The 22,843-nt window shown below is 39.1% G+C and overlaps 1 protein-coding gene across 1 annotated transcript in view; it reads left to right on the forward strand.

The window, feature by feature from the left end:
- Positions 1-22,843, forward strand: part of SLC17A8 (solute carrier family 17 member 8) — a 31,469-nt gene that overhangs the window by 711 nt on the left and 7,915 nt on the right. The window contains exons 2-9 of the mRNA XM_003202173.4: positions 7,202-7,454; positions 9,502-9,620; positions 14,494-14,608; positions 15,063-15,150; positions 17,540-17,626; positions 18,421-18,560; positions 20,123-20,272; positions 21,977-22,109. Coding sequence (XP_003202221.1) covers positions 7,202-7,454; positions 9,502-9,620; positions 14,494-14,608; positions 15,063-15,150; positions 17,540-17,626; positions 18,421-18,560; positions 20,123-20,272; positions 21,977-22,109 — 1,085 coding nt within the window. The remainder of the gene's footprint in view (positions 1-7,201; positions 7,455-9,501; positions 9,621-14,493; positions 14,609-15,062; positions 15,151-17,539; positions 17,627-18,420; positions 18,561-20,122; positions 20,273-21,976; positions 22,110-22,843) is intronic.

The following is a 22,843-nucleotide window of genomic DNA, read 5'->3' on the forward strand; positions in this document are numbered from 1 at the left end:
TTTATACCGAGCAAAGGAGAGGTGAAAATAAGTTATAAAATACTGTTCTGATGTTACAAGGAGCATGAAGAAGGGTTTTAATTAAGAAAACCTCTATGTGATTAAATGTGAATTATTCTGTTTATCTTGCATGAAGAAAAAATGATTATTTAATGGGAACTAACTGTCCCAAATTATGCCCCTCTTGAAATCAGATTTAACATTCCTAAATTACAGAGGATTTCTGGAGAATCTTTTTTTCTCTTACTAACATGGTAAGAGAAAACAAACAGAAGTAAAATACCAAGTTCAGCTGTGTGTATGCATGCGTGTGTGCTTATTGAGAGTAACAAAGGAAAACAGAAGCTGTTTGCAAAAAGAGGATTAAAGATTTATAACTTAATCTGGCAGTTTACAAGACAGTGAGCCAAGATCTTCGGTTTGGAATAAATGAAAGTACAGTGTAACGGATGACTAGTTTGGTCAACGAGACCGTTGGTTTAAAGGGAAGCTTATTTCTATTGGAGTGGCTACTGGCAGCACTGAGATGTGCAACGGACAGCTGAGAGGCAGGGAGCTCAGTGGCATTGCTGGCACGCTTCATGTTGTGTTATTCATCTTTGCAAAGGTCAGGGCACTATTTGAATCCTACATCTTTTTAGTGTTTTTCTTTTGTGTGTAACCTCTTCCTTTCTCTTGGGAAAGTTATTTTGAGTCAAGATACAGTTCTTGGCACATCCAAACATGCATTTGATCACAAAAAAATGTACAGTAATTCACATGTATCATACTACATTGTGAATGTATGGAAAAACATGCGTGTATACTTTGGTGAAAGTTACTAACATTCACCATTACGTTGCCAGTTACACTGTTCCTATACCAACTGAATGGAGTTATCTCCTTCCACATAGTTCCAAGGAGTTGTTCATTCAGTCACACATTCTAAGTACTGTGGCCTTCCTTTGCTAACTTACCCAAATTCTTTCAGGGTTTGTATCTAATGAGTACTTACTGTGCCAGTATGGAGGGTTTGCCATGTGCCCGTGGCACAAAGGCTTTGAATGATCTGGATCTCTTTCCTCTTGTAGCCGTGTAACAGAGATGCCCTGCTAATAGCACTGATACCTAACTTTGTCAACTTTACTGCTGAATCAGAGCGGAACAGATAATAGAATGGCCTGGGTTGAAAAGGACCACAATGATCATGTAGTATCAACCCCCTGCTATGTACAGGGTTGCCAACCACCACACCAGGCTGCCCAGAGCCACATCCAGCCTGGCCTTGAATGCCTCCAGAAATGGGGCATCCACAAGCTCCATGGGCAACCTGTTCCAGATCTGAGCTGACATACAAGAAAGTTTGCGGAACTTCCTCATTTTCTGTGTTAAACACAGGTATGCCTATGCCTTTTCTAAATGTACAGGTCAATGGAAGAAATACTCCAAGTAATACAAGTTTTCTTACTGTGTCTGCAATCAGACCCAAGCAAGAACTGCCACAAGTTTAGCAGTCTCTTAAGAAATGTGCAGTCACATCCAAAGTTTTCTGAAGGAAACATGCATGTTTTTAATTTGAAGTTAACTCTCCACAACCTAGCCTATAAAAAAGAGTGCATGCTTATATATTGTGTGATGGTACATGTGATACATGTGTGTATTTACCAGTTGTGACCCCAGCTTTGCTAACTGACTCTAATACATTGTAAACCAACAAAGAATTTGGCTTCACTTCTCACATTTATAGGTGGTTAGTTGTATTAGCACAGGTCAGATCTCTGAGGATGTTATTGGCTGTCGTAACCAGCAAAATGGCTAGAAAAACTACTCTTAGCTTTGGTAAATATGATGAGCCTAAATCTTCCTCCTACATTTCATCAAACAAGAGAGAAGATCCAGCAACTGGTGTCTGGCAAGACCATCTACCAGGTCCTGTTTTCATAGCAATTGCTTGAAGATTGATACACTCTGATGCTCAATTATGCAACAGAAGTAACACACTGCCTCCCCACGGGTGGTTAGCAGCCTCCAGGTATGATGTGGGTGCTGCAAAACAGGACTGTCCCCAGGAGTTTATCTTGGGGTAGCTGAGGTGCTGGTGGGGGTCAAAGGGGATGGAACAGGAGAGATGCAGGAAGCGTTCTGACTCTGGGCAATTTCATTTGCAACACCTCAGAGAAATATCCACTTGTTTTTAGAGTACCACCAAGCTGGAATAAATTCACCAGATATAAAAGGGGGCTTGTTTTTAATTAGTTAAATACAACAGGGCAGCAAATAAAATTGACTTAGAGGATTCAAGACCTGGGTAAGTAATGCTGGAGCTCTGAAAACACTTTAAGAGAAGTGAAAACTTTCTGCAGAACTTCTTGATAGGTACAAACACTTTTGACCATCTGTGTGCTCAGTGTATGCAAAGTAAAAAATGTGAATTCAAGTAAAATCTCAGGCTCTTCTGATCTTGAGGATTTCAGAAGTCTTTGGTCAGTCAGTGACATCAGTGGGTTTATCACAGAGCGAGAAGAAGCTGAACAGGTTCACCTGCCAATAACAACATTGTAAATGTGAGAATTAACATGTCACAGCCCACTGGCTGACTGGAGTCTGGGCCCTGCTAGGTGTAGCACCTGCAGACCGCCCTTAATGAATTAGAAATCCTAGTCAGCTAAAAACTGCAACCTGAAGCTGCTTGATCTACCCTTGTGTTGGACAGGCTCCTCTGCCTGGAGCGCTGTACTACTGCAACAATTTCAGGATTTGCTGTAGACATTTATCACGCAAACAAATCCACAGAGTAGATGAGATCTCAGACGATTGTATCTGCCTTTGGATAAATAATAATTTTCAATAGCCTGTGTGTAGGATTCTGAAATTACACCAGGATCATCAATAACTTTTGTGTGCGGTGACTGTTGTTGCATACGTAGGTGTGAAGTTTGAGCACCTATGGCTGCTACTGGCTATGAAAGTGTGTAGTCTGGTAGAATTAATTTGATAAAGTATTTTACTACATGGCAAGCATTAATGTTTTTTTCCTTCTTGTAGAATCCATGGGGTTTTAATCAAATTAAATGAAATAATATATGAGGACTGCTCCAAAAATAATGCCTTCTATTTTATTCTGTTGGTCAGAGGTGAACATTGGTGGTATGGCAATAGAACCTTCCCACCAATATTCCTTTATGTTTTGTTGTCATATAATAAATGGCAGCAGAAGGGCAGTCTGACAGAATGACATCTGATGTGGAAGAATGGATGAAGCAAAGGTGTGTAGGTGAATTGTTCAATGTGGAAAACATTGCACCCATTGATATTCATTGACACTGGCTGAATGATTATGGAGACCAAACAGTTGATCTGGGCACGTGGAAGTTAGACTGTGTGGGCAATGTTTTCCTAGCAATGATGTCATGATAGCAGCTATAAAGTCACCTTTGCTGATGCAGATCTTGACAAGTACAGCACGCAGGCTTTTGTCCATGGCTGGTGAAAGTGCACTACTAATGATGGTGACTATGCTGAAAAATAGTGTCTTATAGCTGATAATTTTCTCTATCAGATATTGTTATTACACTCTTTGTATCAGTTGTGGTTTCTGCAGGAATAAATAGGAGACATTACTTTCAGAGCAACATGCGCAGTTCTATCCCACTTAAATAATTAGAAGAACAACTAATTCCTATGCTAAAACACATAAATTACAGATTGCAAAATGTGTATGTGTCCTATGAATTTTATTTATGACTGATTAAGTTTTAAAAACTTCAATTTTTCCAAAACTCTGCATGAATGAGAGTTAAAGCTCTTCAGAAAAGAAGAGAAACAACGTCAGATACAGAAATGTTACATGCAGTAGTTATAATATTTGGTCATGGAATATAGATGTAGATACCTTCAAACAGCCAAGATGTTCTTATGTGCCAAGTGTTGCATGTTTGCTGAAAACATCAGAGGGATATAAATACCAAACAAACATCTTCCCATCCAGCAAAATGCTCTCCAGCATTATTCAAATAATTAAAGAGACGACTGTTTCTGAACAGCTCTCTTCTAAATTATTAGTGTACAAGGAAAATTTCAGTGGCACCGCCAAATGATACTGATCAGCTCATCCTTTATGGATGTGTCATACCTTCATTCTACATCTACACTGTTCAGTGACACAAGGCCAAAATGCAAAGTGGAACACGGACTGTGTGAATGCTTGCACTGTTTACATTTTGCTCCAGCTTCATTTTTGGATTTGGAACTGTTTTCTCTGAGACACTTCTGCTATAGTAGAAGGATTAATATTAAGCTTTCAAGATACCAAATATTCTGTGATTATCTGAGGTCATGAATCAGTTCTCATCTGCTTTTATTAATGAGTAGTTGAATACAATAGCAAAATAATTAATTCCACTGCAGAAGCGATGTTGGACCATAGTGTTCATCCTCCTGCATCAACACTCCCAACAGCGAATTTGGAGTCAAAGGATGTTTTCGTGCCTATGTGAATTGACAGCTTGCTGAAAGCATCCAGAAAGGAACAGATGTTTTTGCTTTGGATGATGTGTCCAATCTTTGCCAGCTGTCCAAAAAATGATGCACCAATTAAAGCGCAATCTCTCTCATATAAGCAGAGTGGTAAAAGTACAAAAAATGAGGAATTATGCTTTAATTCATTCAGTATCTTAGTTTACGCTGGAGTAAGACAATAAAATTACTTTTTTTGTTGTTAATAGATCTTTTGAGTTAACAATAATAGCTCTAGAAATAATTATTTGTCTTTTCCTGCCTTCTTCATTTTTGACATTTTATATGGTTTACACCAGCTGGCATGAGCACAGAGCAAGGAAAACACAGGGTCTTTCTTTTAAAGTGCCTCGCTGTGTTTCTGTCTGTACTCTCATTTCACCAACAGTGCTGTCTCTTTGCCAATGGATTGCAAGATCTCAGTCACCTTCAGTAACATCACAATCCTATCATGTTTCCTGTGTTACTTTGCTTTAATGCAAAGTCTTCACTCCAGCCTAAACCAAGCCAATTAAACTCCACAGTTAGCACTGCTCTGAGCAAGGGGTTAAATCAAATAACCATTTCAGTTTTGGTATTTCTTGGAAGTGTGAACTGATGTATTCTAACATGCTTTTTTTTTTTTCTTGTTGCTGAGAGTAAAGCTGGATTAACAGTTTTATTATATGATGTAAAAAAGAGTAATATAGCAAATGATGCACCTGAAGCTAGAAATGGAGCTCTGAAGCTATAAATGCTAAAAATTTAAAGTGAAATTTCCTATTTAAATCCACATGCAGCAGCCCCGGAAGCTACAGATATCATCTGTATTTGCAAAACCTTTAGTATGGAATATCATCCATTAGGTTATGGGCAGTACATTAGACACAAAGGAGTTGGAGAAAGCTGTGATTAAACAAAAAACTCTTCTTGAAAGAGCCAGCCAACCACTGTGTAACCAGGTGTAGTCCAACCATACAAGCTCTGGAAATATTTTTGAATAGCCGATTATTATATGGAAGACTGAAGTGCATTAGATTTCAGATACATTTCAGACCAGATGTGTGAAAGAAGGAAATAAGTTACCCTTTACCAGAAAAGAATGAATTAAATCATTTCATCATCTTATACACTAAGCCGGGCTTTTTTTATATTAAGTATGTGCTCACATTTTAGTAGTGGTGAGAGCACCTCCATGGCGGACACAAAAAAAGCTGGATCCTGCACCCACTGATTCACAGCAGTGCCAAAGCTAAAAGGCTTCCTAACACAGCTGCTGATCAAGGCTTTCCTTTAGAGAACACTTAACCCTAATCTTGCAGGTGGTGTTCAGAGGGCAGTCATGCATTCAGAGTGTGCTTAGTGTTTTGGCATGTTGGAAAGCCTGTATACTCCATTTAAATCAAAGGCATTAGAAATTAATATTAGGAAAGGAAGTGTTTAGCTCCGGTTTAATGGTGTGTCTTCAGTTCCTTCTGATCTCATCTTTCCTACCAGAGACATTCCCCATTCCTACAGCACAGGGTGTTGGTATTTCCAATCACACTGGGAGACCAAATAAATTTTTAATTGCTTTAGCACAGGAAACTCTTTCCATAAGTGCAGGAAATAGCAATGGGCAACTGTTGTACTGATGAGACCATCTGTATCGTAAGATGCTGCTATAGAGTGCAACCTGGGATGATAGCAGCAGCTGTTTGCCTTCCAATGGGCCCTCCCTTTCCCTGCAGTTGGTGCAGTGAGAGCAGGCTGACATGCATAGGTACCATTTGCTCCTATTCCTAAGTAAACAGAAAAGTCCGTGTCTATGGACCTTGCCTCTGTATTCTCCCAGTTGCACTGCAGTGCCTACACAAAATTTGCTCCCAGGTGAAGCCCCTTCAGCCTCTGCTGCTGAGGGGCAGTGAGCAGAAAGTTGCTTAATTTTCAGATCTCACTGAACATTAATTATTTTAAAGAAAAGGCTAGAATGCTCAACAACAGGAGTTGAGCTTTGTAATGAGCTGGTGAGTGATATTTCACAACAGAGGGGTTACTTGTCATCAAATCCCCTTGGACAGAGAGAGCCTGGGCCTGGCTCTTACAGTCATAGAATTGCTTGGGTTGGAAGGACCCTGAAAGATCATCTAGTTCCAACCCCTCCTACCAAAGGCAGGGTTGGTGACCACTAAATGAGGATATCAGGTCAGACTGCCTAGGGCCTCATTCAGCTTGGGCTTTAACTCCTCCAGGGATGGGGCACCCACAGCTTCTCTGGGCAGCCTGTGCCAGGGCTTCACTATCCTCTCAGGGAAAAAATTTCCCCCAACATCTAATCTGAATCTGAGAAAAAATGCGCTCCATGCTGTAATTGCCCTTTCCTTGAAACACACTGCCAGTCTGTTCAGTGGATCTAATTAGAACTTAAGATGGATTTCTTCATGTGTATATATTGTTAACAACCAGCAGGATTTATCACAGCAGAGCTCATCAGACCTTTCATAACCATGCTTGTGAAAAGCCCACAAGCACTTCTATGCAAGCTGTCCAGCCAAATGTCTGGGATTTTGGAACTTCAGGGGTTTTTCGTGACAAAAATACAGGCTGTGTGTGCCCAGCATGATCTCATCGAAGCACCAAAAGGCAAACCCCTCACACAGAGGTGCTTTAATAGCTGACTGCAGCACCTAACTGTCCATCTATATTTCACAGTAAGGCATTTCCATTTTCTCTTGCTTCTTCTGTTTAGGAAAATCGATGGCACCAACATCGAGGAAGATCACATTGAGCTGACAGAAGAGGGGAGGCCTGTGCAGGCCAGCGCCCGCAAGTCGCAAGTGTGTGACTGTTACTGCTGTGGACTGCCCAAGCGCTACATCATCGCCATCATGAGCGGCCTGGGCTTTTGCATTTCCTTTGGAATTCGGTGCAACCTGGGTGTTGCCATCGTGCAAATGGTGAACAATAGTACTATTGTTATTAATGGCAAACCAGAGCTGCAGGTGAGAAGCCATCCTCTATCTCCTGTTCTGACGTGCCTCCTTTGTAGAGTTGTCTAAGTGCCACATATTGAAGAACAGTGCATATATAATATAGGTCAAAAACTGAGGCGGGAAGACATGCAAGTCTGGATTCCTACAGACGTGTGGGTTCTTTATCCTTATTTAGGTCTCTAAGTCACACAAAAATTCCGTGCAATATGAGCATTTGCAATGACATACAGAAAGTAAATAGCAGAAATGAGAACTGAGTTGGCTTGTGTGTTTATCAAGTTTCCAGTCTTTCAGCTGTAGGCAGATATTGTTTCAGCTGCAGAAGACTTTACTATTTACTGTCTTTCAGGAGAATACACACTGATGCTGCTACAGAAGGAATTATTAATCATTTTATGTATCACTAATCCCTATTCAGATCCGTGGATGAATTTCAGGACCTTAAAGTAGGTAATAGGGCAATAGTTACTTGCAAGTTATTGACGTTGGGGAGTGCCATCTAGAAGTAATTGGAAATAGTACTAAGCTATCTCAGATTTGTGACGGATGGCACATGGTTCACAGAAGATGTCCACAAACTTTTAAAACCCAATGAACTGTATATTCAAAGCATATCTAAGTTTCTCCAGTCCTGCCTTGGTACAGGGCTGGGTTATCATGTGCGCCGGTTCTTGCATGTATAAAATTCACTTATTGTTGGATTCTGTTATAACAAGTTATTCACAGGAATACTGACTCTTATCTGATATTTCCCTGTGTTTCCCTTCAGATAACACCACCAAGTTGTTCTTTCTGGGCATCAGCAACTCTTGATAATGGAATTTTCTCTATGTCTCATGATGTCTCTGCAATTAACAAATTGACACTAAGTTGGAAATCACTAGTAGAAAAATAGATATTTTGAAAACTGAATTGCAACTCCATATACTTCCTTCTATACACACAAAGTAATATGAAAAAAGGAGACTGTAGGGTTTATCACTCTAATTTTTGTATTTCTGTCATGTTTTAGTGACGATTCTAGTTCAGAATATAAGACTATCTGTGCTGTGATGCTTAACCACCTTTCCTTGCCATGTGATTAGCCCTAAAATAATCATGAAGCAAAACAACGTTGTTTCTCTTTTCTCCAGAATAGCTCTTCTGAATGGAAGGTTCAAGGAGAAAATGTTGACACTGGTCTTACGTTAGTGTGATTGTACTGAGTCAAGCCCTGTTTTGATGTCCTAGAATGATGGGCAGGAAGGGCACCTTGGGTCACCTTATCTTCATTCTCGTATGTTTTTTTCTGGGTTTTGACTATCCCTCTTCTGAACAGAATATGTTAAAACAGACTCATCAGAGAAATGCCCTTTATCAGGAAGATTTGAGATGACTGAAACTATTTGGTATTCAGGGACGACATGTAGAAATATTTCTCTTAGTTCTAGACATTATTTGCTAGGAATCATCTGTGACCTGTCTGGGGATGGTATTCTGTATCCAAATCCAACCCTATGATTGGCATCACTTTTTATAAAAGATACATTAGTCAGCTAGCGTTAACCTAACTTTCAGATTACTTCTTCAGATGTTACCCTTTCTCTCCATTCTTCTATAAACGTTTTCTGTTCCCATACTACTATTTAATGTAGATACTGGATGGTCAGAGTTTTACCTTGATGGGATAAACTCCAGCTTGAGCAATCTTGTTGAATGAAAGGATGTGCCCATTGAAAGGTAGCAGGTCCTTCTTATAACAACAAGCTGGCCTGAAAACAAAGTCTTCAAGTCTAAGCAGCATAAGGGAAGCAGTGGCAAGAGCCAAAGGTGAAGGGCCAGCACCAACTGCCTTTTGGTTGAACTCTTTTCTCTTAGTCGACCTGACAGAGCAGAAGCAGTAATTCCACCTACCAGTTTGACAGCATTTTGCCACAAATGGAGAAGATTCAATCTAAGTAACACCAGTGCAGAGAGATTATCTTGATCTGTAGGATGGAGTGACTTCTGTGAGACTTGCAAATAGTGTTTACCTCATAATAAGTGTGCTTTTACATTTTTTATGTTTCTTTTACAGAAAGCCCAGTTCAACTGGGATCCTGAGACAGTGGGACTCATACACGGCTCTTTCTTCTGGGGTTACATTGTGACACAAATTCCAGGAGGTTTCATTGCAAACAAATTGGCTGCTAACAGGTTAGAAAACAATAATCAAAAGAGTTAAGCTTTACAGGTTACAAATGTCTGTTTTATATTTCTTACTAACACAGTGAACAAAGGTGCTTAAAGAACTTGAAGCTGAACTTGCAGTATTAATGTCTATAACCAAAAAAGGAGCTAGACTTCTGTAATAGGTCTGATTTCTGCTTCTTCCAAGTGACATGTTCATCTCAAATGTTTACACATTTATTGTTTTCTAAATAACAGTGCTTTCTGGAGGATGTTAGGAACACACACCTGATGCTTGAGATAATGCTTGTAGCATCTGTGTTTCAGAAGTGCTTCAGTGCTTTTAACTCAACTTACCAAGTTATTTTTTTCCAAATAAATTTGACTTTTCTCCTTTAAAATTTCCCTGTGGATTGAAATTTTCCAGAAATTTTGAAGCTGGGCATTTAGAAGGTACAGAACTATTTATGTTCTGAAGGCACAAGCCCATTCTCATGCACATTTCTATGAAATCAACATAGTTATGCTGTCTGTGGTTGGATACAGTAGTAATTAGGATTGCCCAGAACTGTTCTAATGGAGTCTCATGATTTCTGTATAACAAAGTCTGAACTTCTACACAGATTATTTCCATGTCCATTTTGTTTGTGGGCTGTTTCTTTGTTGTTGTTGTTTTTGTTTTTAATTCAACCATTTTTGAAAATAACAATAAGAAAAGTTGCTAATTTTGCCAAAGATAATTTTGTTTTTAAGCTTTACTTCAAAAAGTATGCAGAATTTGGAATATGATCCCAACTGAAACAAAGTGCTTGTCTGAAGACAGCTGGTTGTAAATGAACTCATGAGATATGAATGTGGAAGACATTTGAGATCTACAGATGAAAAAGAGGGTTAGCACTCATACTTTTCTCTGCAAACAAGATTTGACATCTACAATGGCTTTCACAACTGGAGAAAAAAAACTAAGACCAGCTTTGCATTGCTTTGCCTCAATAAAAGTACTTTGTGCTCTGTACTCTTCAGAGAGTTACAGGGGTTACAAGGCTGTCTAAGCATTCTCCTCACCCTTGTCTCTTATGGAAATGACTTCAGGATGGAGTCATCCCATGGATTTTCCAGAAGTTCAGCCCCAGCTCTGTTCTATCTGAAACAAAGAGTTACTCTGAATTCAGTTTGCACTTCTTCAACAGTACTAGCAGACTCAGTTCTTCATTTCTCTACCATATGAGGGGCCTAAGCAGGATGCTTTTCATTCTGTTGCATAAGCCAAACAAATTAGCTAGGTTTAATCATTTTCCCTCTCTTTCCAGTCTTGCCACAAAATTTGGCCACTGAAGGGCTCAAAAACACAGATGTACACACTGTTGGCTGAATAATTCAGTATGTTATTAATTTCGCTTCTGTTACCTTTATATTTTTTATTAACAGTAAAATCAACCAAGTATACCCTATAGCTCAACATATTCTATCAGCTAACTGCTTCCTTAGGTATCTATCATGCATATGCACAGGAAGCTATACTTCTGTCCCCATTATACTTTCAGACTCACTTTCATTCTACAATATGACACCACATTATAGATTTAATTACGACTGGGTTTGGGAATAGAATCTGCTTGAGGAAGAACACCCCCCCTAAAAGATAAACTAAAAGAGTATTCCTGTTTGTAATAATAGGACTCGCAGACCTGACTAACTCTATGTTTTTCCTATATTCTTTGTTCTCCCTACCAGTTTCTGCTTGGGTAGATTCAGCAGTATTTCCCTTTCAGAGGGGTAACATCTGCTTGCTAACACCACAGGGCAGGAAACAGGCAGAGCTGGGGCAAACCTGTGAACTCACCTCCCCTAGAAAGAGAAACGTTTTCTGTCTCACAACTTTGCTTAGTATTACTCTGCCCTATTACTGTGTTACAGATTTAGGTATAGAGTCTTTTGTTACCTGTTTAAATTCTGCTCACCACTGTGGAACCTTGAACACACATGGAAACTCTCCCCCTCCCACCCCCCCAACAAGCATTAATGCAAATAGTTGTGTTTAATAACGTGGCATTCAAACAGATCTCAGAACAAAGGAAAATATTAAGTGCTTAATGCTTTTCATTAAAACTACCTGACACCAAGTAGGTTGCTTTATGCATATCCAAATTTGTATATATCTGTGTTCCACCAAAAAGTTCACTGTTTACTGACTATGTTCTTTTGATTTACTGCTTATCCTCCAACATGTGTCCTAACAAAATTTCTTGATTCTTGGTGGTGACGAGGAGACATGAAACATAAAGCACCCCATGGTATCAGCTTTTGGTAATGGCACACTGCTGGGCAGAGGAGTCTGTTGCTGGAGAAAGCTGTTTTGATGCTAAGTAGTAACTGGCTATGGATCACAGTAGTGAGGAGAAAAGAATATATTAGTGAATTGAAAAGAACTGGTGTATTCTTGTCCATGGTGGAGACCAGCTTCTTTGGGATTGAAGGCTTGAAACTGCTGGAAAGACGCTGGCCGGCTATTTGCAGAAACACTACTTTGCCTTGCCTGTTAGTAACAAAAGAGAGGCTGGTTCTAACACAGTGTACATGATGCATTTACAACCTGGGTGTGTTAGGAGTTGACATTAAGTGAAGTGGCAAAGACTGGAAACTCAATCCCAAGAGCTAACTGGTTGGGTAGTAAAACATGTTCTTTCTTATGGCTTATTCATTCTTCCACTTGCTCTATAACTTACTTTTCTACATAATTTGCTGTAGTTCCCTAAGATGGCCAGTTGCACTATGATAACATAACTCTACCCATGGCAATGAAAACTCAAGGCACAAAACTCTTCACTGATCATAACAGAGCTCTCAGTAATGCTCATTTCTTAGCTAAATGCTTATTTGGCGTTGAAAGCAGCCTCCTAAATGTCAAGATGCAATCACAGGCTTTGTATACTACTTCAGATTTTCAGACTAGTTTCTATACAAATTCATTCCTTTGTCATTTCCCTCTGTCAGCCTGCTCAGCTTCTTTGCTTTTGTGTTCATGTGTTGATTGCTTTCTTGTCACTATGGTTATGAGCTGTCCAGGTATGAGCTGCTGCATTTGTCAAGAGGTGTACAGGATGAGAAAAAACAATGTTGATCTCTGACTGTAGATTCTTTGCGCTATAATGCAATCATTAATTCCTCCGTAGATCATAAACTTGGATTTAAAATATGATGTGTCATATATTTCCTGTGAATGTTTCCAAAAAAAAAAAAAGAAGAAGAAGAAGAAAAATGCTGCTGACATCAGAAGACTTTACAAGTTTATGAATATTTTTCAATGGAAGATGATAAATAGCCATACATAGTGAGATCTCCATATGTCTTTGGCAGAAAAATCAAAAAGGAGAAAATATTTCTGCTGTCATTATTTCAGTTTAAATATCTAATACCATTCCTATATCAGAATGAAGCTTAATCTGTCATCTGTCATTTTTTAAATGCCACAGGCATAATAAGCCAATGCAGAACTGTTCAACACCAGTGAGTTTGAAGAGCAAAGAGCAATTGCTTCAAAGAGCAGTTGCTGCCAGCTAGTATCAGTGTAGCCAGGAGCTGAGGACCTCTGCCACAAGGGAGAGATGAAACTCAGGTGTGACCCTCAGTCTTGGGATAAGAGAAGGCTGTTCTGACCCAACCTCCCATCTTCTAACACACTGTGATTCCCAAGGCCGTCAGCCAGTGCAGCTTTCTATCTGCAGAATGAACTCTTTCTGCCAGTTCTAATAGTTTTCTGTGCTGTGAGAGAATTTGAGAGGGGATCCTCCTGCATATCATCTTCCAAAGATGTTGGAGTCATGAACTCTTGATATTCAAAGTGTAGCAGATACTGAACCCTGTCTGTAGTACAAAAAGAGAACCCGAGACTTCGATCAGCCGGGTGTGAAAATGTATGCAAGCCTGCAACCATCCTGTACTGAAATGACTGCACTGTGGCCCAGCTGTCCATCATGTCTATTGTCACTATTGTTTATTATTAATACAATGCATTAAGTTTGCACTGCTGTTCAGTTAAGCTGAGAAAAGCCCATGTCTCTACTGGGAAGAGCTCCCACAGACTGTGAGGCATGAGACAGACCCAGCTCTGAGTGTATCCCCAGGGCCTCTGAGTGTTCTGAAGTTTTGAGGATGTTGCTTGGATCTATAACTACCACACAGATTTTTCTGCTGCCCATTTTTCTAATGGATGGTAATCTCTGGAAGGCTGCAAAGATTTCCCAAAGGCCCCAGATACATGGAGAACCCTGGCTGACTTGCACCCAGCTGCAGGAAGTGTTCTTCCCAAGCAAGGAACAAAATGTTCGTATCATATCTTTCACAGAAGCTCTCTTGTAGAAGCACCCCTTCTATGCCACAGTTGCAAAGAACGCTTTTATCTATTATTTAGAGAACTGATGTTGGGAAGGAGCTGATCTCAAACTGCGCTGTTATGAGTTTTAGCTGCAGGAAGAGGAAATAATCAGCATGCTCCCACATTTCAGTAAGGCACTCAAACAAGACTTTACATGATTTAAGTCAAACCCTACTGACACAAAAGAATTCAAGTACTTCCCAGAATAGGAATAATGCTCTTAGTTCAGGGCTTGTGTAAACAGCTTAGCCACCAGCAACTACACCAAAGTCTCATCCTCTGAGATAGAGGAATAAAACAAAACCTTTGTTTACGTGTGCATAAAACTCCTATCTCATTCAGCGAAGAAAATGCAGTGATATTATGTGAATTTACCCCTTTTGCCATTAATGTAAATTTACAATTATCTGTGTTGGTGACTTGGTGGGCAGTGGAGAAGTTGTCTTTGAGATTGTACCTGAGAACAATGTTGCTTCTGAAAAGCAGATAATAATGACATTCTCTTTTGTGATACTTTTTTCAAAGGGTGTTTGGAGCAGCTATTTTTCTAACATCTACACTGAACATGTTCATCCCTTCTGCAGCAAGAGTACATTACGGCTGTGTGATGTTTGTAAGAATTCTGCAAGGTCTGGTGGAGGTAAGAACATTCACCACTTTCATTTGGGGAAATTTGGTTTTTAAAAAAAGTTTGAAACATTTTGGTCAGGTTTTCTGATCCATCTACAGTTCTACTTGTTACTCTTTTTTTTTTCTTTCCATTGGTATTTTTACGGTGATGATTTTTTTCTTATGTTGATTCATATTTTTAAATTTAAAGGAGCTTAAAATAATCGATTAATAGTACTGCAGATAGACCTAGTTCTGCCTATTTAAGCCATCCACTGCATGCACTAAGCAGCGTTTTTAACCCAGGACACCATACCATTTAAGTTAATTTGCCATCTACACACTCCCCAAAGGAAAACTCTCCCAGGCTTATTTTAAGCTTTCCGATGTAGTGACAATGAGCTAGACAGGTTAACTCTTTCAGCAACTGCTTAAAGTAGGAATGCAGTGAAAGAAAATCATATGATGTGTGAAATGTCTGCTAGGGCGTCACCTACCCAGCCTGCCATGGGATGTGGAGTAAATGGGCTCCTCCACTGGAGAGAAGCAGGTTGGCAACGACATCGTTCTGTGGTAAGTTGATAGGGTTATGAGTGTATTGACATATATATTATTCATTTTATGGTTCACTTTTTTTTTTTTCCATTTGTTCAGTCTTTAGGCATTCTATCTGCTGTATGCATTGAACTGACTAATTAAGCATGCACTTGACAACTATTTTAAAGGACTTGAGGGCTTGGTCAGTCTTGTTTTTTGTTCTGCTGGTTGGGTCTTTCCTACTACTGGCAGACAGACTTCTAGAAGGTGGCTTGTAGGAAATTTCAGAAGGCTTTGGGAAAAGGAATCCAGTGGAAAGTTGGGAGAAATAAAATTCTTTCATTCAATTTTAGCCTCTAACAAGAGCCTTAGATCTTTCTATGAAACATGGAGCAGGAAAAATACTGAGTTTTACATCTTGTTCTCTTTTCATTCATGTCCATATTAAGAATAAAGGGTTTTTCTTCTTTTAATTCTATCCTCTGAGTAGCAGGTTTTAAAAGAATGCTGCAGGTCACTTTGTGCTACCACATTTTCATTCCAGAGAAGACTATCTTGACTCTCATGCCTTTCTAGCCCTTTCATTTCTTCATCTTATTTCAGTGGCCAGCCTAGCTGCTGATTTCAGGGTGTCTTCTTATTGACTTCAGGGTGGATTTGGATAGAAGGCTAAATGGGAGGAAGATAAGGCATAACCCAAATGCACCTCCTCCATTCTCATACCCTAAAAGGTCCAGAGTATGGAGCAGAAATGATTGTGGTGTGATTTAAGGGGGGCTGTTGTGAGAGTGAAGGAAAAGTCCTACTTATTAACTTCGGTCTGTTGTTTCTTATCCTCTAAGACACACATCTCTATTTGCCTTGTCCTTTCCCACTTGTAAAAGGGAACTTGGAACGGTGAGAGGGTGTTTAATAATATTGAAGACAAATCAGAAATAGTAACACTTTGAAAAGTGAGCAGCTGAGAGTGAAGGAAGAAACAACAAAGAAAATAAGCATTGTTGATGGGCTAAAGCCAGCTGAAGACAAATGTCTGTGAGAGAGAATATGTAACAGAAAATATAAAAGTCACAGGAAATTATTGTCTGTTAGCAGTGGAACTGAAAAGCTTGGGAAAATGCAGGTCTAAAATGCATGTGGAACAGTAGGAAAAAAAAAAGACTGAAATGTGAAAAAATGTATTTTCTTTTAATACTCTGGGAATGCTATTTTTACTGTTTTTACTACATTTTACAAATGACTCTGGTATTTAGTGATTATTTAGGAGTTTCAAATTTCTGCAGAGGAACAGACTAAAAAAGAGGCAGCAGATAAAGATTCATCCTGTAGCTCAATATCCATTTCAGTTCAGAGATCATCAGTTCTCTCTTTCACTCTTGTAAGGTGAACAGAGATGATGGAAAGATTAGGAAGCCCTGTGTTACCCGTGTTCCTGGTTTCTCTATTTTCTTGCCTGGGGCTTCGCTACTTCTGCAAGAACATTGAATTAATTGTACAGAGGCAAAGGGTCTCTGCAACAAGAAGTGTTTGCTAATGAATGGAGTGAGGTGTACTTCTGCATTTGCCTGTAGCTTTAGGTTGTAGGTGTTTGTTAGCAAAGTATATAATAAAGTCAAAAGCATGTGTATCTTATTTCCTAAAGTAATTCAAAGCAACACTTCTCACATGTCATTATTTTGTGCTGATGCCAAATGTCCAGATTACATGAATCCTCCTTGGAATCTTCATTGAAATTTATTTCCAAGTACTTAAATTCTCAGTTTTTTCTGCAAGTCATTCAGAAATTTATTTAGCCAGTAATGTATGTTTCCCAGTCTGAAAACCTTGGCATAGATTACTTTTTCACTTTAAAAAATAAATAAATAAATAAAATTGTCCTGTGTCAACATTAGGCTGTTTATTCTGTGCGTTTGTTCATGCCACTGGCATAAACTAAATGTGATTAAACAGTCTCAGGGCTGATGTGAGCCTCCACTTGCAGTGCTTGTCGGGTGGTGGGGCTAGAGTCATGACAGAAGCTTCTCAGCATATTGGCAGCCATCGGGCTTTCTGGGCACCAAAAGGGCTTCTGAAACTCAAGCTGTTGGCTTCTCTGAGGTTTCCTTCATATGCCACAGGGTTAAGTGGGAATCCCCTCTTCAGATCTTAAGTTACGCCTGTGTGGTGGTACGCCATCAGTGTCAGCTTTGTGAATCTCATTTACCTAGGTTACCACATTCCTTCTGGCCACAGAATGAGCTAGATGATCCCACTCCAGCAAAGAGCCTGTCTCTCCATCCCAGTAAAAATATCACAACTGCCATCCCATCACAAATGTTCACACACACACAGAAGAAATAAATAAATAAAAAAGATGCCAGCCTGTAGTAAGGGCTAGATTCATTTAACGTTGTTGATGTGTTTTCTTAATCCTTTTTCTCCTCAGGGTCATATGCAGGTGCAGTGGTTGCCATGCCATTGGCAGGAGTGCTAGTACAGTATATAGGATGGTCATCAGTCTTCTATATTTATGGTGAGTTCTTAACATAAAGAATCTCCTCTCCTCAAATGGTATTGCCTGCAGTTTTGTTAATCTTGTGTGATGGGTATCAAAGTTGTTCTGAGGACTGAAGTGGTTGCAAGTGGGTCTTCCCAATTATTCTCTACTTGTGGCAGCTTCTGAAAACTTTTGTTTTGTAATCTATTGTAGCATGTTTTAAAATTGTAATGACCAGACTACAGTCCATGGTATAAAGGACCAACAGGAAACACTTTCTGTCTTTCTGTAGTGTGCTTTGTAGAAGTGACACGTGGTCCCATGACAGGGCTGGATACAGTTGTGCAGGTTGCTCTGCAACACAAGCACTCAAGTGATACATATCCCAGAGCACCCTATTCAGCATAAGGGTCCACATACACTACTGATAGGAAGCCTAAAGCTTCAGAAACCTTCTGCCCTGAAAAATCTGTCCCATGCAGTTGAGATGAGTTTTCTGTCTTCTCTGGTTGTGAAGCCTTTGTATGCAGATGTGAACATGTTAAGATCATTCTGTTATTTTTTTCTCTCAGTTCCACATAAAACTTTGTTTCTACCTTTTTTTCTGCCCTACACATACTGTGTCATAAGAGCAACAGAATGCTGAAACACTTTGCAAACAGGCATTTAGTATGTACACAGTCGGGAATCATTTTTTCTCCCTTCTCTGAGCATTTTTTTTAATGGAGATTTGGTTTAATTGGCTGTTGAAATTACCTTAACACCTTTAGATATAGAAGTATGGCTTAATTGGCTTTTAAAACTGAGTTTTGCTTTTCCTGCTTCTCTAGGAATGTTTGGGATTGTTTGGTACATGTTCTGGCTGCTTCATGCCTATGAGAGTCCAGCTGCACACCCAACAATAACCAGAGAAGAAAGAGTATATATAGAAACAAGTATTGGAGAAGGAGCCAGCCTTGCTAGTGCAGGCGTAAGTAAAAAAGCTTTCCAGTGGCTAGTTATAATTCGTGAGCTCTTTGCGCAACATCAGCACATAATGGGATAGATACAGTTAGCTTCATAAGAACAGCAAAACTATTTCTGTTGAAGTTTAGGGGCTGTTTGTTTTATGAAGACTGCAGGATGAGCCTCATGCAAGCGTACAGGACAAATTCAGGAACAGGCAAAACCCGTAGGGCTGATTCAGCTCTTGGTTTACAGAGCATCCCTAGTCAGGGAGAGGATGGAGTGGGGAGAACAGTAAACAACACATTCTGGTATATTCTTGAGTAATTATCAGACTTGATCTGAAATAAATCCCCAAACTAATGGAAATACCTAATAAGGATCTGGCTCTGGATGTTAAATTACCAAGCTGCCTTATGGGCTCCTACCAAGGATGACTGAAATTCTGAGAGCTCAGGCTGGGACTTCTGCCCTGCTCTCTCACACAATAGCTCAGTATTCTGTATTAAGAGTTCTCTCCTCAGGAGGATCCTGGGAATTTGCAAGCAAAACTTATTTTCCTGTCAAACATTATCCCTTTAAGTATTACATTATCCCTTTAAGTAACTCATTATTGCTATAGGCAAAAAAACAAAGATTTTTTTCAATACATTGCCCCTCCTTGGCTTTACTATTTAACATTCTGGGGGAAAAAAAAGAAAAAAAAAGAAAAAAAAAGTCAACTCTCCAAACCCTATCCTCTACATGTTTTGGATAACAGATTAAGAGAAAGCATGAAGTATCAGGCTCTCCTTTTGGACATGCGCATGAAGTTTGGCTGAAGTCACTGTTTGGAGACATACACACTTGTTTCAAGACATGATTTTGCCCTTGCTACTGAAGATTTGACTACAGAAGACACTAGTACCATCATCATGTGTTCACGCATGACTGCAGACACACAGTTGCCTGTGGAACACAGCTACTATTTTAAAGAAAGGAGAATTCTAATGAATATTACAGTAATTACTGATTTAGGCTTCTGACTTGATATTTATTTCAAGTGAATAGATCTCTGAACTGTTTTTTGCTCCTGCTGTATGGAATATTTAAGCATAAATATAAATTGGAAATGCCGAAAGTAAATTATATGAATTAAATCCTCTACTACAAGCTTTTTTGCTGAATGAAATGAATTAGTTGAAGCAAGTAGCAGCCTGCTGGTGTGTTACTAAGTGTTTCTTAGTTTGGAGAACACTTTTTTCATAATCGCTTTGTAGAACCATCTCAAACCTCCTTGTGACAGAGAGCGGGGAACAGAACAATATTTCCTCTAGTATTCTTTGACTCTGTTATTGATCCTATTAGCCCAACAGCAGGATTTCAGAACAGAATTTTGTGATTCCAATAAGCAGAGCAATAATAGCACAGTAGTCATCCTAAAAATATTAACGATTCCGAGAAAGTTTTTCTGTCTCTCTTCTTTCGCCATTAATTCAGGCTTACATTGTAAGCAATTTGCAATGTAAATTTTATGCAATATAATGAATAATCCTGATACTGAAGATACTTTCTGCCTATTGTTTTTCTTTTCTTTTTTTTCCCTAGAAATTTAGTACTCCCTGGAAAAGATTTTTCACTTCAATGCCAGTTTATGCAATCATTGTGGCTAACTTTTGTAGAAGTTGGACCTTCTATTTGCTCCTTATAAGTCAGCCTGCTTACTTTGAAGAAGTCTTTGGATTTGCGATAAGTAAGGTAAATGTCTGAGATGAAGCAATGACTTTCAGACTCCACACTAGGAGACAGAGGATCCCCAGATGTCACTGCAGTCATTTCAGTAGATAATTTCAGGGATGACATATGTTTACAAACTTGATAGACATGAAAACATGCTAGCATCAAATTTTTAGCAGAAAGAAAGAAAGGAAGAATTGCTTTCACTGGTAACAAAGAAACACTTCATAGAAACCAGCAGGTAAGTAAATAGAAATGCACTATTTTTTTTTTTTAAGTGCTGGTGGCTTAGCAGTACTTGGCAGGCAATGGCTTTCCTCCTTTTCTTTCTTTTTCAGTACATTTCATTGACAATCAGAGGTAAAATTTTCCATGGATTGATATTTTCTGCCACTTCACTAAAGCCGGTATTGCTACAATCTCCCTTTAGAGCGTGAATGTGGACTGTGGAGTGGTTGTACAAAAAAGTTCTTCCAACTTTCCTTTAAAAAACCTACTTGTTATACAATAATTTTCATATAGTAACATACCATTTGATTATAGCAATAATTATTTATTCAGGGCAATGACACTCTGAGTGACCTAGTGTAGCAATGGTATGAAGAACGGGGTTATTAAGAGAAAGTAGATTTGTTTATTCTAAGTTGTCTTTCATAAATATTAGAATGTTCACTAATTAAAAACAAACATAAAGCTGATTTAGTGTCAGTGTAAGGAAAGTGTAACTCAAAATTCCTACTGAATTACTTCTTCAGATTTATGCCCTTATAAGATGACGTGCTGGCCACAAAATAGTCTTTTCTTGTATTTGGAATAAGTACCAGAGCCTACAGAAAAACTAAGAACTCTGCCAAAAAATGTGATAAAATGAGCATCAATTTATAGGTCCTACTACCATAAGAGCAGAAGTATATGCATTACTTCAAATGTATGCTTATTCATAAGATTCTAATATAATTTCAGGTTTTATACTACATATACTTATTGCCCATGCAACGTACACGTGCTGCCTCCATTATAATGGTGTCAAGAAACAGATTTGCTATGCAGAAAGGATCTCCTTGAGAACAGAATAATAAAAATACATAAAAGCAGTTGTAAAGTGAGAGACAGAACACTTTACTGTAGAACATATAAGTAAGTGCTTTCTGGTATCTACAACAGAAAATATTTGCAGTCCTCTATGTCATTCTTCAGAGCAACCACCAAAAAGCAGAGACATTGCATGATATTTCTATAGTGAGATTCTTGTGCTATGCCTTCTCCTCCAGGACTGTGAGGAGATATTCACATCACCCTGCTTTGGATATCTACGCTAATGAGCTAAACTGTAGTAGTCTTGAACTCCAGTGCTGGCCATTGGAGAGAGAAAATTCCTCTAAAGCACCAACTTCAGAATTTTTAGACATAGTTCTCTTTTTTTCCTTCTTATTGTAGCTTGAGACCCATTATAGATTGCATACAGATGCTCAGAGCTGGGAGAAAAGCTGCCACTGCCTGGATAGGAGCATGCTGGAGTCCCTCAAGCTCCTAGAAATCCCTAAAGCTGGGACAAGCGTAGCTTAAGGTCAGCCACTCCTTGCTGCAGGTTCTGTTGAAGAAAAAGTCCACAGTCCACACAAGAATATATGCTAAAGATGTGTCCTATATATATGATTCCTGTTCTTTTCCCCTTAAATCCCAAGGAAGGATATGAGCAGTAAGCACTTACTTTTGTAATTTCAGGTTGGCCTTTTGTCTGCAGTTCCCCACATGGTCATGACAATCATTGTGCCCATTGGAGGGCAGATAGCTGACTTCTTACGGAGCAGGAAGATTTTAACTACTACCACTGTAAGGAAGGTCATGAACTGTGGAGGTACTACTGGATTCCCAAAATACAGTACTTCAGTTGTGTGCTGCACCTGGTGTAGATATCAAAGTTTGGCCAGTGTTTTGTTGCAACATGAGAAAATTACTCTAGTTTGCATTTGCAGCTGGTTAATCTGGAATATTTAATGGAAAGCTGATACTGGACATCCTTATGCTTTAAGTCCTTACTCATACAAGCATGCTTTTAAAAAGAGAGGAGGCAAGACAAGTTGTTAATAATTAGAAGGGCAATGAAGACTGGCTCAGAAGAGATTGTGATAAAATAGGCCTCATCCTGAAAATTTGATTCGACAAAGCTAGCCACATCCTGTGGTGCTGCAGGAATCCTTTCACAACCCTGCATTAACTGGCTGTGTTCCTGTGTTTTACTTCCAGAAGAATCCACTGACAAATTCAGGCTGCAGAGATCAGCTGAAAGAAGCATGGTGGATGGACAAACTCATTTTTGCTGAGCACGAAATAATTTATTTCTAGATTGGTCATTGGAACTGAAAAATCAATGGCATCTGCATGTAATTGGCAAATCTGTAAACTGTATAGATGCTAAACTGTAACATGACTGTGGAGTCATGCTTTTCTTCTGGCTTCTAACTTACATTATTTATGGGTGGCATGGGGTGCCTGAAATAGAGATGCCTGCAGTGCTTGGCTATATATCTTCACAAAGGATTCTTTTATTAATTGTATTTTCAAGGTTTATATTCAGTATTATTTAAAAAA

This window comes from Meleagris gallopavo, chromosome 1, assembly GCF_000146605.3.
Source record: "Meleagris gallopavo isolate NT-WF06-2002-E0010 breed Aviagen turkey brand Nicholas breeding stock chromosome 1, Turkey_5.1, whole genome shotgun sequence".
Lineage (NCBI taxonomy): Eukaryota > Metazoa > Chordata > Aves > Galliformes > Phasianidae > Meleagris > Meleagris gallopavo.